This window comes from Oncorhynchus kisutch, linkage group LG15 (assembly GCF_002021735.2).
Source record: "Oncorhynchus kisutch isolate 150728-3 linkage group LG15, Okis_V2, whole genome shotgun sequence".
Classification (NCBI taxonomy): Eukaryota; Metazoa; Chordata; class Actinopteri; order Salmoniformes; family Salmonidae; genus Oncorhynchus; species Oncorhynchus kisutch.
The window spans coordinates 77,727,250-77,740,066 of NC_034188.2; the positions used below are offsets into that span (position 1 = coordinate 77,727,250).

Genomic DNA, 12,817 nt, shown 5'->3' on the forward strand with positions numbered 1-12,817 from the left:
GAAAGGGGGGCGGGGCAGGGCCTTATATGCGTCGCGGAAGTTAGAGTAACAATGATCCAGGGTCTTTCCACCCCTGGTTGCGCAATCGATATGCTGATAAAATTTAGGGAGTCTTGTTTTCAGATTAGCCTTGTTAAAATCCCCAGCTACAATGAATGCAGCCTCCGGATAAATCGTTTCCAGTTTGCAGAGAGTTAAATAAAGTTTGTTCAGAGCCATCGATGTGTCTGCTTGGGGGGGGATATATACGGCTGTGATTATAATCGAAGAGAATTCTCTTGGTAGATAATGCGGTCTACATTTGATTGTGAGGAATTCTAAATCAGGTGAACAGAAGGATTTGAGTTCCTGTATGTTTCTTTCATCACACCATGTCACGTTGGCCATAAGGCATACGCCCCCGCCCCTCTTCTTACCAGAAAGATGTTTGTTTCTGTCCGCGCGATGCGTGGAGAAACCCGCTGGCTGCACCGCTTCGGATTGCGTCTCTCCAGTGAGCCACGTTTCCGTGAAACAGAGAACGTTACAGTCTCTGATGTCCCTCTGGAATGCTACCCTACATCACCAAAAGTATGTGGACACCTGCTCGTCGAACATCTCATTACAAAATTGCCCCTTTGCTGCTATAACAGCCTCCACTCTTCTGGGAAGGCTTTCCACTAGATGTTGGAACATTGCTGCTATAACAGCCTCCACTCTTCTGGGAAGGCTTTCCACTAGATGTTGGAACATTGCTGCTATAACAGCCTCCACTCTTCTGGGAAGGCTTTCCACTAGATGTTGGAACATTGCTGCTATAACAGCCTCCACTCTTCTGGGAAGGCTTTCCACTAGATGTTGGAACATTGCTGCTATAACAGCCTCCACTCTTCTGGGAAGGCTTTCCACTAGATGTTGGAACATTGCTGCTATAACAGCCTCCACTCTTCTGGGAAGGCTTTCCACGTGATGTTGGAACATTGCTGTGGAGACTTGCTTCCATTCAGCCACATGAACAGGTCGGGCACTGATGTTGGGCGGTTAGGCCTGGCTCACAGTCAGCGTTTCAATTCATCCCAAAGGTGTTCCATGGGGTTGAGGTCAGGGCTCTGTGCAGGCCAATCAAGTTTTTCCACACCCACCTTGACAAACCATTTTTGTATAGACCTCGCTTTGTTTATGGGGGCATTGTCATGCTGAAACAGAAAAGTGCCTCCCCAAACTGTTGTCACAAAGTTGGAAGCACAGAATCATCTAGAATGTCATTGTATGCTGTAGCGTTAAGATTTCCCTCCACTGGAACTAAGGGTCCTAGCCTGAACCATGAAAAACAGCCGCCGACCATTGTTCCTCATCCACCAAACTTTACAGTTGTTACTATGCATTTGATCAGGTTGCGTTCTCCTGGCATACATTAAACCCAGATTTGTCTGTTGGACCGCCAGATAGTGAAGCGTGATTCTTCACTCCAGAAAATGTGTTTCCACTGCTCCAGAGTCCAATGTCGGCGAGCTTTACACCACTCCAGCCAACGCTTAGCATTGCACATGCTGATCTTTAGCTTGTGTGGCTGCTCGACCATGGAAACCCATTTCATGAAGCTCCCGACAAACAGTTATTGTGCTGACATTGCTTCCAGAGGCAGTTTGGAACTCGGTAGGGAGTGTTGCAACTGAGGAGAGATTATTTTTACACGTTACAACCTTCAGCCTTCGGCGTTCTCGTTCTGTGAGGATGTGTGGCCCACCACTTCGTGGCTGAGCAGTTGTTGCTCCTAGACGTTTCCACTTCACAGTAATAGCACTTACAGTTGACCGGGGCAGCTCTAGCAGGGCAGAAATTTGATGAACTGACTTGTTGGAAAGGTGGCATACTATGACGGTGCCACATTGAAAGTCTAAGGCCATTCTATGTTTCTCTATGGAGATTGTATGGCAGTGTGCTCAATTTTATACACCTGTCAGCAACTGGTGTGGCTGAAATAGGGGTGTCCACATACTTTTGTATGTATAGTTTACGTTAGGGTGTATGTGTGTGTGTGTGTGTGTGCGTGTGTGCGTGTGTGCGTGTGTGCGTGCGCTGCGACGCATGTGTGTGCCAGTCCCTGGTGCTCATTGTGTTCCAGACCACCTGTTGGTGCCTCAGTTCTCCTGCTGGGCCTCTCGGTACCACCAATCACCCTGCTCTCTGATGGCACCGTAGGCACCAGGAGAGGGGCCAGCACGCCATGCTGGAAGGACAGATAGATATAAAATATAAAGCATGTTTGATGTGGTGTGGATAAGCTGCGGAGGCTGCAGTGGCAGTACCTTTGATGCTAGCATGCAGTAAACATCAATTGTATTCTCTCTGTACATTTCTTGTATAATCTCTGTTAAAATCTGAAAATCAGAGGGATGGAGAGAGAGAGCGGGGTGATGGATGGTAAGAGATAGCGAGATCAGTTCTCTCATTACTTCCATCTAGCTTTATTGCTACACGGCAGCCGTTTCTAAATCATTTTCATGCACAAGGTCATTAGGAGAACAACTCCCTGCTTGTAAAGGAGAGTCATTTGGAGAACGACTCCCTGCTTGTAAAGGAGAGTCATTTGGAGAACGACTCTGTGCATGTAAAGGAGAGTCATTGGGAGAACGACTCCCTGCTTGTAAAGGAGAGTCATTGGGAGAACGACTCTGCTTGTAAAGGAGAATCATTGGGAGAACAACTCTCTGCTTGTAAAGGAGAATCATTGGGAGAACGACTCCCTGCTTGTAAAGGAGGGTCATTGGGAGAATGACTCTGCTTGTAAAGGAGAGTCCTTGGGAGAACAACTCTCTGCTTGTAAAGAAGAATCATTGAGAGAACGACTCTGCTTGTAAAGGAGAGTCCTTGGGGGAACAAATCCCTGCTTGTAAAGGAGAGTCCTTGGGGGAACAACTCTCTGCTTGTAAAGGAGAGGCATTGGGAGAACAACTCTCTGCTTGTAAAGGAGAGTCATTGGGAGAACAACTCTCTGCTTGTAAAGGAGAGTCGTTGGACGAACGGATATCTGCTCGTAAGGGGGAGTTATTAGGAGAACAACTCTCTGTTTGTAAAGGAGAGTCATTGGGAGATCGACTTTCTGTTTCTAAAGGAGAGTCATTGGGAGAACAACTCTCTGCTTGTAAAGGAGAGTCGTTGGACGAACTGATATCTGCTTGTAAGGGGGAGTTATTAGGAGAACGACTCTCTGTTTGTAAAGAAGAGTTATTGGGAGATCGACTCTCTGTTTGTAAAGGAGAGTTATTAGGAGAACGACTCTCTGTTTGTAAAGGAGAGTTATTAGGAGAACGACTCTCTGTTTGTAAAGCAGAGTCATTGGGAGATCGACTCTCTGTTTGTAAAGGAGAGATGGGAGTGCTGCATTGTTTCAACTCTAGCTCTTCAAGCTATACAGCCCCTGCAGAGTCCAGACAGAGTTTATGAATCTCAGTGTTTCTGTAATAATACTGAATCATTGGAAAGATAACTGATTTGTGTGTGCAATTATTAAAGGGACATGTAACAGTATTGTCAAGTCCAGAGACACTTCAAGTGGCTCTGAATGATGCTGCATTGACATTGTATGGAAACTGGTTACTAGAAAATATATGACATTTTCTTTATTCAATATAAGAACAACCACATACTGTATTGCAGGATGGACCGGTTGCATAGTAACTGTATTATGATCAGAGTTGATGATGTTTGATTTACCTTGGCAGAGGAGAATGTTCCTGGTTGACTTATTTTCCCCACGAGGGGCTTTACCCTTGTCTGACCATAGGTAAACAGTGAGATAATATCCTCCAGCCCAGTGTGTGTGTGTGTGTGTGTGTGTGAGGTATAGAGAGAGCCGTCAACTGTCTATACTCTCTGAAGAAGCAGAGGCTCCTCTCACTCCTCTCCTGTCACACACAAAGCCCTTACCATCAGACTGATATACCTGGGATTCAAACTGTCCATTCCAACAGTACTTCTACTTTCTAGATTGCCTTTGACTTTTCACCTACAGTTAACTTTGTTCCACTTCAAGTGATTGCATTAACTGCGCCATTGACTGTCAAGAGGGTGTGACTGCATGGAGTTCTGGAGGGCTGTGAGCGTTGCAAACGCCTGCGCTCTATCTGTGCCTTCTCTGCACTAGTAATCATTCCCAAGGCCTAATCATTACAGGCTAGTTCTAATCAGAGCTTTATCAGAGTTTAATGTACAGGGGTTAATTATATCAGCAGGAGAGCAGCCCCTCAGGACCAGAACCTGGCTGACCAATAGGAACACTGTCGTTAGGCCTAGGAACACTGTCGTTAGGCACTCTGTTATTCACACAACTCATGAGGAAGGACACTGTCGTTGGGGGGGGGGGGGGGGGGGGTAGCTGCTGACACCTCCAGTCTCCCATGTTCCCCTGCTCTCACCTGCCTCCTGACAGACCGGGCCGCCGGAGGAAACAAGTGGTGTAACTCAAAACCCACAGTTGCTGAGCACGCTTTGTAATGAAATATACTGTGATTGTGTGTGTGTGTGTGTGTGTGTGTGTGTGTGTGTGTGTGTGTGTCTGAAACATATTCAAGGAAAAGCTCTTACAGCTTATGCGTGTTGTGTTACGTTTGTTCACTCCCTTTCTGGCTATTTGTAGGTCACCTCTTCTCCATAGTGTCACTGCCAGACTGACAGAAGTAGAACCCGTTTTGTGGTGCACATGGTTGCCTGTCTGCCTGTCTTCCTGTCTGCCTGTGAGCCTGTCTTCCTGTCTGCCTGCCTGTCAGCCTGTCTGCATGGCTGTCAGCCTGTCTTCCTGTCTGCCTGTAAGCCTGTCTTCCTGTCTGTCTGCCTGTGAGCCTGTCTTCCTGTCTGCATGCCTGTCAGCCTGTCTTCCTGTCTGCCTGTAAGCCTGTCTTCCTGTCTGTCTGCCTGTGAGCCTGCCTTCCTGTCTGCATGCCTGTCAGCCTGTCTTCCTGTCTGCCTGTGTGTACAGGTGTGTGTCGGGTAGGACGGCAAGCTGCTGCAGGAGATGTTTGCTCTCAGAGAGCACTGGATTAATCTGCTTGTGAGAACACACACACACACACACACACACACACACACACACACACACACACACACACACACACACACACACACACACACACACACACACACACACACACACACAGGTCATAGTTGTAGATAGATGGAGGATAATCCAGACGGAGAGCATCACAGAACAGACGACAGGACAAGAGATTCAGCACTTGTGAAATATCCATTCACAGCCCCCGCTCTAGTCTCTCTCTCTCTCTCTCTCCCTCCCTGTCTCTCTTTCTCTCCCTCCCTCCTTTCCTCTCTCTGTTACTCGTGGTGGTTCTCCCTCCCTCAGAGTCTCTGTTTGCAGTGTCAAGGCTGCTGTGTTGAGAATGCTCTCTCTCTCTATTGGCTCTCTCTCTCATGTATTTCTTATATTCATATCAACACTGTCTCCTGTGATGTAAGAAGAGGTGGGTGCTGTACGGAGGGGGAGGAGGGACACACAGACTGTTAGCCGTGGCCAGTAACTGCCTGAGAAAGAGCTGTCGGATCAATTGATGTGTCACTATCACTGTCACCGGACCTGACCGTCGCCGAAGTGTCTCTGCTCTGCTACTGCTCTCAGCAACTTGTCCATAGCAAGAGGAAAACACTTCTCTCCAGCACTCCTTGGGAAGTGTCTCTGCTCTGCTACTGCTACTGCTACTGCTCTCAGCAACTTGTACATAGCAAGAGGAAAACACTTCTCTCCAGCACTCCTTGGGAAGTGTCTCTGCTCTGCTACTGCTACTGCTCTCAGCAACTTGTACATAGCAAGAGGAAAACACTTCTCTCCAGCACTCCATGGGAAGTGTCTCCGGTGAAGCTGAGCCTATAAGCATTTCAGCAGGACTCCAATAAATACTCCACCAACTCTGAGAGGCAGAGAAAGAAGAGGAAGAGGGAAGAGAGAAGATGGATAGAAAAAAGCGGGATCAATATTTCAGAGCATAGTTGCAGAAATCCAGACTTTAATCTGCCTGTGTGCCCATGCTGGAATTATAGTCGGCCTTCCCAGCCACCTCGCCTCCCCAGCCAACTCGCCAACACTGCTGCTGCCTTCAAAGGAATCAGTCCAGTCCTGCAGGAAGAGGGGGGCTGTCAAGGTTGGCTGTGGATGGTGTGACCTGGGCTGAAACTGTGAAGGAGGAGGAGGAAGGGGAGGTGGTGTTGTTGTTGTACTCTGGTTCCCCCCCCCCACAGCTGTGTGTGATATGAGAGAACCAGGCACGTCTCTCCCTTCGGCCCTCTCCTCTGTTCTCTAACCCCAATGAGAGCTGTGGAGGCAGGCATGGCTGCAAGGCGGATGCCCCTGCTGCTGCTGCTGCTGCTGGAGGTGCTGAGTGGAGCATGTATGCCAGGGGATGGACAGGGGAGGTACAAGAGTGGCTGGAGGTGGAAAGGTGACAGGACCCGTGAGTAACCCCTCCTCCTCCAGCTCCCAAAACTACTACACTCCCTCTCTCTGTATCTCTCTTTCCCTCTGTCTGTCGCACACCCTCCCATGCACATCTCTCTCCCTCTTTTGCTACATTTTTCTCTCTCTCTTTGATATCAGTTTGATGAAGTTGAGCTCTAAGCTTCGTGTTCATTCAGACGTGTCGTCTCCGTCCTCTGCTGACAGACAGCTGCAAATGGGAGGCAAATAATTTATCAGTGAAAAGATGAAAGAACTGGCATTACCTGCCAGGCTTAGAATAGCAATGTGTGTGGTTCTGAGCTTTGTTAGCAGTTATTTAACTTTTTGTTATGACTACTTCTAGACATACTTTACCCTCACTCTCTTAATCTCGCTCACTCTAATTTTCTCTACACCTCTCTCCTACTGTATTTCCAACATGACTATTTCTCAGCCACTCCATCTCAGACAGTCATTAGTTGATCAGTGTTGAGTTGTTAAAAGCTGTTGAGCGAGGCCCGACTGGCAATTTCCTTCCTAGTAAAAAGCTGAGTGTCTCTCTTCAGGCGTGAGTGCATTATAGATGCTGAGATGTGGTCTGTCTGGAGGGAGGGAGGGATAGAGAGACCCCAGTAATGAGCAGGGAGAGCTATGGTTCACTGTGGCTACCAGCACTGTCTGTCCCTCAGCTTTTAGACTGCAAGGCTAATGTGATTGTTTGGCATGCGATCGCTGTTTGACACTGAGCGATGAACTGGCAGAGTGTCCCTAACTGTCCTGTCCCCTTCTGGAGGTTGAAGGGAGATAGAGAAGCCTTGATACTGTTCCAAGATTAAATGACTGACTGTGAAACGTACAAAGTCATGTAAGGTCTTCTGTCTTCTCCAAGGAGACCAGTTCAGTGTGTTTTAGCATCACTAGACAAGGCACACTTTTTAGTTACTTGTCTGAGCTTGTAAAATGTGAGTTTTTCCCTCCAATGTATTGGCACTGGTTTCTCTCTGTATGTAAGGAAACATTCAGAGGTTACACCTTAGCCAAATACATTTAAACTCAGTTTTTCACAATTCCTGGTAGAAATTCCCTGCTTTAGGTCAGTTAGGATCCCCACTTTATTTTAAGAATGTGAAATGTCAGAATAATAGTTGAGAGAATTATTTATTTCAGCTTTGATTTCTTTTGTCACATTCCCAGTGGGTCAGAAGGTTACACACACTCAATTAGTACTTGGTAGCATTGCCTTTTAATTGTTGAACTTGGGTCAAATGTTTCGGGTAGCCTTCCACAAGAATTTTGGCCCATTCCTCCTAACAGAGCTGGTGTAACTGAGTCAGGTTTGTAGGCCTCCTTGCTCGCACACGCTTTTTCAGTTCTGCCCACACATTTTCTATAGGATTGAGGTCAGGGCTTTGTGATGGCTCACTCCAATACTTTGACTTTGTTGTCCTTAAGCCATTTTGCCACAACGTTGGAAGTATGGTTGGGGTCATTGTGTAACGGGATTCTTCCATTGAAGGAGAGGCGGACCAATACGCAGCGTGGTTGAAGTTCATGGTTTTTTAATAAGAAAAACTATACATGAACAAACTACAAAACAATAAATGTGAAAACCCGAAACCAGTCCCGTGTGGTACAAACACTGACACAGGAGACAATCACCCACAAAACCCAACACCAAACATGCTACTTAAATATGGTTCCCAATCAGAGACAATGACTAACACCTGCCTCTGATTGAGAACCATATCAGGCCAAACACAGAAACAGACAAACTAGACATACAACATAGAATGCCCACTCAGATCACACCCTGACCAACCAAAACATATAAACATACAAAGCAAACTATGGTCAGAGCGTGACACATTGTCCATTTGGAAGACGCATTTGCGACCAAGCTTTAACTTCCTGACTGATGTCTTTAAATGTTGCTTCAAAATATCCACGTATTTTTCCTCCCTCGTGATGCCATCTATTTTGTGAAGTGCACCAGTCACTCCTGCAGCAAAGCACCCCCACAACATGATGCTGCCACCCCGTGCTTCACGGTTGGGATGGTGTTTGCAACCATCGTTGTTGGAAGGATGGTCGGACCAAGATGCAGCTTGGGGTAGGTTAATTATTTTTTATTTATGATAACCTGCACAAAACAAGAAAGAGTAACAAACGAAATGTACAGCTTCGTAGGGCTAAAAAGCAACAATACAAAATCAAGATCCCACACACAACAGGTGGAAAAGGGCTACCTAAATATGATCCCCAATCAGAGACAACGATAGACAGCTGCCTCTGATAGGGAACCATACCAGGCCAACATAGAAAAGAAAAGACTAGACTACCCACCCTAGTCACACCCTGACCTAACCAAAATAGAGAAGTAAAAGGTTCTCTAAGGTCAGGGCCTGACAGTGTTCTTCGGCTTGCAAGCTTCCCCCTTTTTCCTCCAAACATAACAATGGTCATGATGGCCAAACAGTTCTATTTGTTTTCATCAGACCATAAGACATTTCTACAAAAAGTACGATCTTTGTCCCCAACCGTAGTCTGGCTTTTTTATGGCGGTTTTGGAGCAGTGGCTTCTTCCTTGCTGAGCGGCCTTTCAGGTTATGTTGATATAGGACTTGTTTTACTGTGGATATAGATACTTCTGTACATGTTTCCTCCAGCATCTTCACAAGGTCCTTTGCTGTTGTTCTGGGATTGATTTGCACTTTTCGCACCAAAGTACGTTCATCTCTAGAAGACAGAAAGCGTCACCTTCCTGAGCGGTATGACAGCTGTGTGGTCCCATGGTGTTTATACTTGCGTACTATTGTTTGTACAGATTAACGTGGTACCCTCATCCATTTGGAAATTGCCCCCAAGGATGAACCAAAACTTGTGGAGGACTACAATTGTTTTATGAGATCTTGGTTGATTTCTTTTGATTTTCCCATGATGTCAAGCAAAGAGGCACTGAGTTTGAAAATAGGCCTTGAAAGACACAAAGTAGATGTCCTACCCGACTTGCCAAAACTAAAGTTTGTTAACGAGAAATTTGTGGAGTGGTTGAAAAACGGGTTTTAATGACTCCAATCTATGTGTATGTGTCACGACTTCCGCCAATGTCGGCTCCTCTCCTTGTTCATCAGTCGACGTCACCGGCCTTCTAGCCACCGCCGCTCCCTTTTTCATGTATCCATTTGTTTTGTCTTGTTCCCTGCACACCTGGTTTTCATTCCCCAATCAATCTACATGTATTTATTCCTCTGTTCCCCATCATGTTCTTTGTGTAAGATTGTTTGTGTTCCGTGTGTGTTGTTGACGCGGCTGACTGGCTTGTTTTTTCTGTGTTGTTTTTCACTAAGATGTCTATTGTTAAACTTTATCCTTGTGACTGTTTTGCGCGTTTTTCGCTTTTGCCTAAATAAAGTGTGCGCCTGTTCACAAATCTCTGCTCTCCTGCACCTGACTTCGCTACCAGTACGCACACATCTGACAGTATGTCAACTTCAGACTTCAACTGTACCTTGCTGATGACTTCTTGGTATGGTTCCAGTCCTGAAGTGTTGTGTTTCATGTCAGGTCAGTCAGTCCACCCTGTCTGATGGCCCAGTGACTAGGGCTAAGAGCTGCTGTGAGTCTGCAGTTTGGAGATATGTTAGCTGTCATGTGGTTGGAAGTAATGGGGTTTAACTTTTCATTCTGCAGGAGTTCTTTCTGTCTGAGTGGCTCACAGTCCCTAACACCTCTCCTGTGATTTCATCTTAGAATGAGAAAATAGTTTTTGCTGTGGCTGTAACACCAAGAGTTTGTTCAAAAGTGAATTCTCACAGGTTCTGTCTTTCACTTCACTTCACACACACACACACACACACACACACACACACACACACACACACACACACACACACACTAAAAGTAGGTGTACATTCTCTCTGCCAGTCAAAGCTATTGGTACCATGTGGGTTTTATAGTAGTAAATTAGGGACCCTGGTCTTGTCTGGTGTGATTTATCAGTCTGTGTTTCATATCTTATCTGACCCCTCACCTCTCTGACCAGAGACAGAAGACAATCAAACGCCTCTCACTGACCTGAGACAGAAGAGAATCACATACCGATGAATATTAATGCACATGTGCAAGACTAATTCTGCTAACTCCCATCGTAAAAAGTACAGATGGCTGCATTTGGGGATTACAACGATGTACTGAGAAGGGCAGGCCTATGTTTCATACCAAGGTTTAAAGTTTCACTGTGTTCTGTTGTCGCTACACACTTAAATATTGACATCTCTATAGGTAACTGCAATAACCATGGTCCTGCAGAATGTCTTTCAGTGTCCATGGGTTTGTCTCTTCATCATTTAGTAGCTGGATGTGTAAAGATAAACATGAATAAACGTTCCATTTGGCAGTGCCCTGTGAAAGACGCCGGTAATGATATGCATGATCACAGCTTGCCCATAAAAGTGATAATGTCATTCGAGAAACTCAGCCATTATTACCTGGGAGTAAATCTTCTCTGACTGGGCAGAGAGGAGCTCTCAGCTGGCAGGGCAAGGCACACACACACACTATAGCAGATACACACACACACACAAACAGGCACACACACAGGCACACACACACACAAACAGGCACACACACAGGCACACACAGGCACACAAACACACACACAGGCACACACACACACACAGGCACACACACACACAGGCACACACACACACACACACACACACACACACACAAACAGGCACAGACACACACTGCAGGCCTAGACCCAGAGTGCGCTGGAGGCCAGGAAGCGAGAGGATGTTAGTGTGTGTGTGATAAATAAAACACAGCTTTGTTTCTGGTGACTGAGTTGTCTCCTCTTGTTCTGTTCCACAGTAGATTGCTATTCCACACATTTTGCCATGAGGCTAAGAGAACATTTAGCAGTTTGAAAGCTAATTTATTGTCATTCAAAAAAAGAAATCATGGCTTATGGTGTGTTCATATGATATCTGGGGGGCCCGACCTTCAGAGTGTTGGGGCCCCCAAAGCTGTGGGGATGAGTGCAATAGGCTGCATCCTATGGAGAAGGGAGAGAGGACGTCTTTGTTTCCACAGCAGGGCTATTTCTACTGCGTGACACCACCTCATCCCTGTGATGGACCAGCCAGATTAGGGGATTTAGAGCAGATTTACACTGTTCTTTCCCACCATGCCAATAAGAGACAGATATACCTGTCTGGCCTGGCGAGCACTCCGAGGAGGAGGAGAGATAGAGGAGGAGAGATAGAGGAGGAGAGATAGAGGAGGAGGGATAGAGGAGGAGGGATAGAGGAGGAGAGATAGAGGAGGAGGGATAGAGGAGGAGGGATAGAGGAGGAGGCATAGAGGAGGAGGGATAGAGGAGGAGGCATAGAGGAGGAGGGAAAGAGGAGGAGGGATAGAGGAGGAGGGATAGAGGAGGAGGGATAGAGGAGGCATAGAGGAGGAGGGATAGAGGAGGAGGGATAGAGGAGGAGGGATAGAGGAGGAGGCATAGAGGAGGAGGCATAGAGGAGGAGGCATAGAGGAGGAGAGATAGAGGAGGGATAGAGGAGGAGGGATAGAGGAGGAGGGATAGAGGAGGAGGGATAGAGGAGGAGAGATAGAGGAGGAGGGATAGAGGAGGAGGGATAGAGGAGGAGGGATAGAGGAGGGATAGAGGAGGAGGGATAGAGGAGGAGAGATAGAGGAGGAGGGATAGAGGAGGAGGGATAGAGGAGGAGGGATAGAGGAGGAGAGATAGAGGAGGAGGGATAGAGGAGGGATAGAGGAGGAGAGATAGAAATATAGAAGAGAGAGAGAGAGAGTCTTATGAAAGTCAACTGATGTACCACAGATGGGAATGGCTTTTTACGAGGAAGGGAAGCAGAGTTGAGGAATGGAGCCTGTGTGGCTTTTATGAGCTGATATCTCTCCTCTCTCCTCTCCCCTTTCTTCCTACAGGGAGGGTTAACATTCTGCTAAAGGACTGAGAGATAATTGCTGTAAGCTGGAGTGGACTCTTCTCTTGGTTTATGACACCTGTTGTGAAGGGTGCTGGGTCCTCCAGACTGGCCTCTTCAATGGTGAAAGCTGGGCTGGACAGTGCTTTGTGTTGCTGCTAAAGAGGCAGTTCACAGTCTTTCTGTGTGTGCGTGTGTGTGTGTGTGTTTGTGTGTGTGTGTGTGCGTATGTGCGGGTGAAAATTGAGCCTTGACAGCCTGGCTCAGCAGGCAGTGAAATTTTTCTCCAAGGACATTTATCCAGGTCAGTATGAGACTCTGGCACTTGTCCACTATCAGACATGTTCGTGTCACATTGCTACTGCTTGATGTTAGTGATGCTCTTTTAATAGACTTTTAAATAGACCCTCTGTTCAATTAGCTGGATATGTAT

General features: G+C 46.7%; 1 protein-coding gene across 2 annotated transcripts in view; it reads left to right on the forward strand.

The window, feature by feature from the left end:
* The first annotated feature begins 5,374 nt into the window (after window positions 1-5,374).
* The window catches only part of robo1 (roundabout, axon guidance receptor, homolog 1 (Drosophila)), a 384,177-nt gene continuing 376,734 nt past the window's right edge, over window positions 5,375-12,817 (forward strand). For both annotated transcript variants that reach the window (XM_031791145.1, XM_031791146.1), the window contains exon 1: window positions 5,375-6,440. In XM_031791145.1, coding sequence (XP_031647005.1) covers window positions 6,296-6,440 — 145 coding nt within the window. In that variant the 5' untranslated portion in view covers window positions 5,375-6,295. The remainder of the gene's footprint in view (window positions 6,441-12,817) is intronic.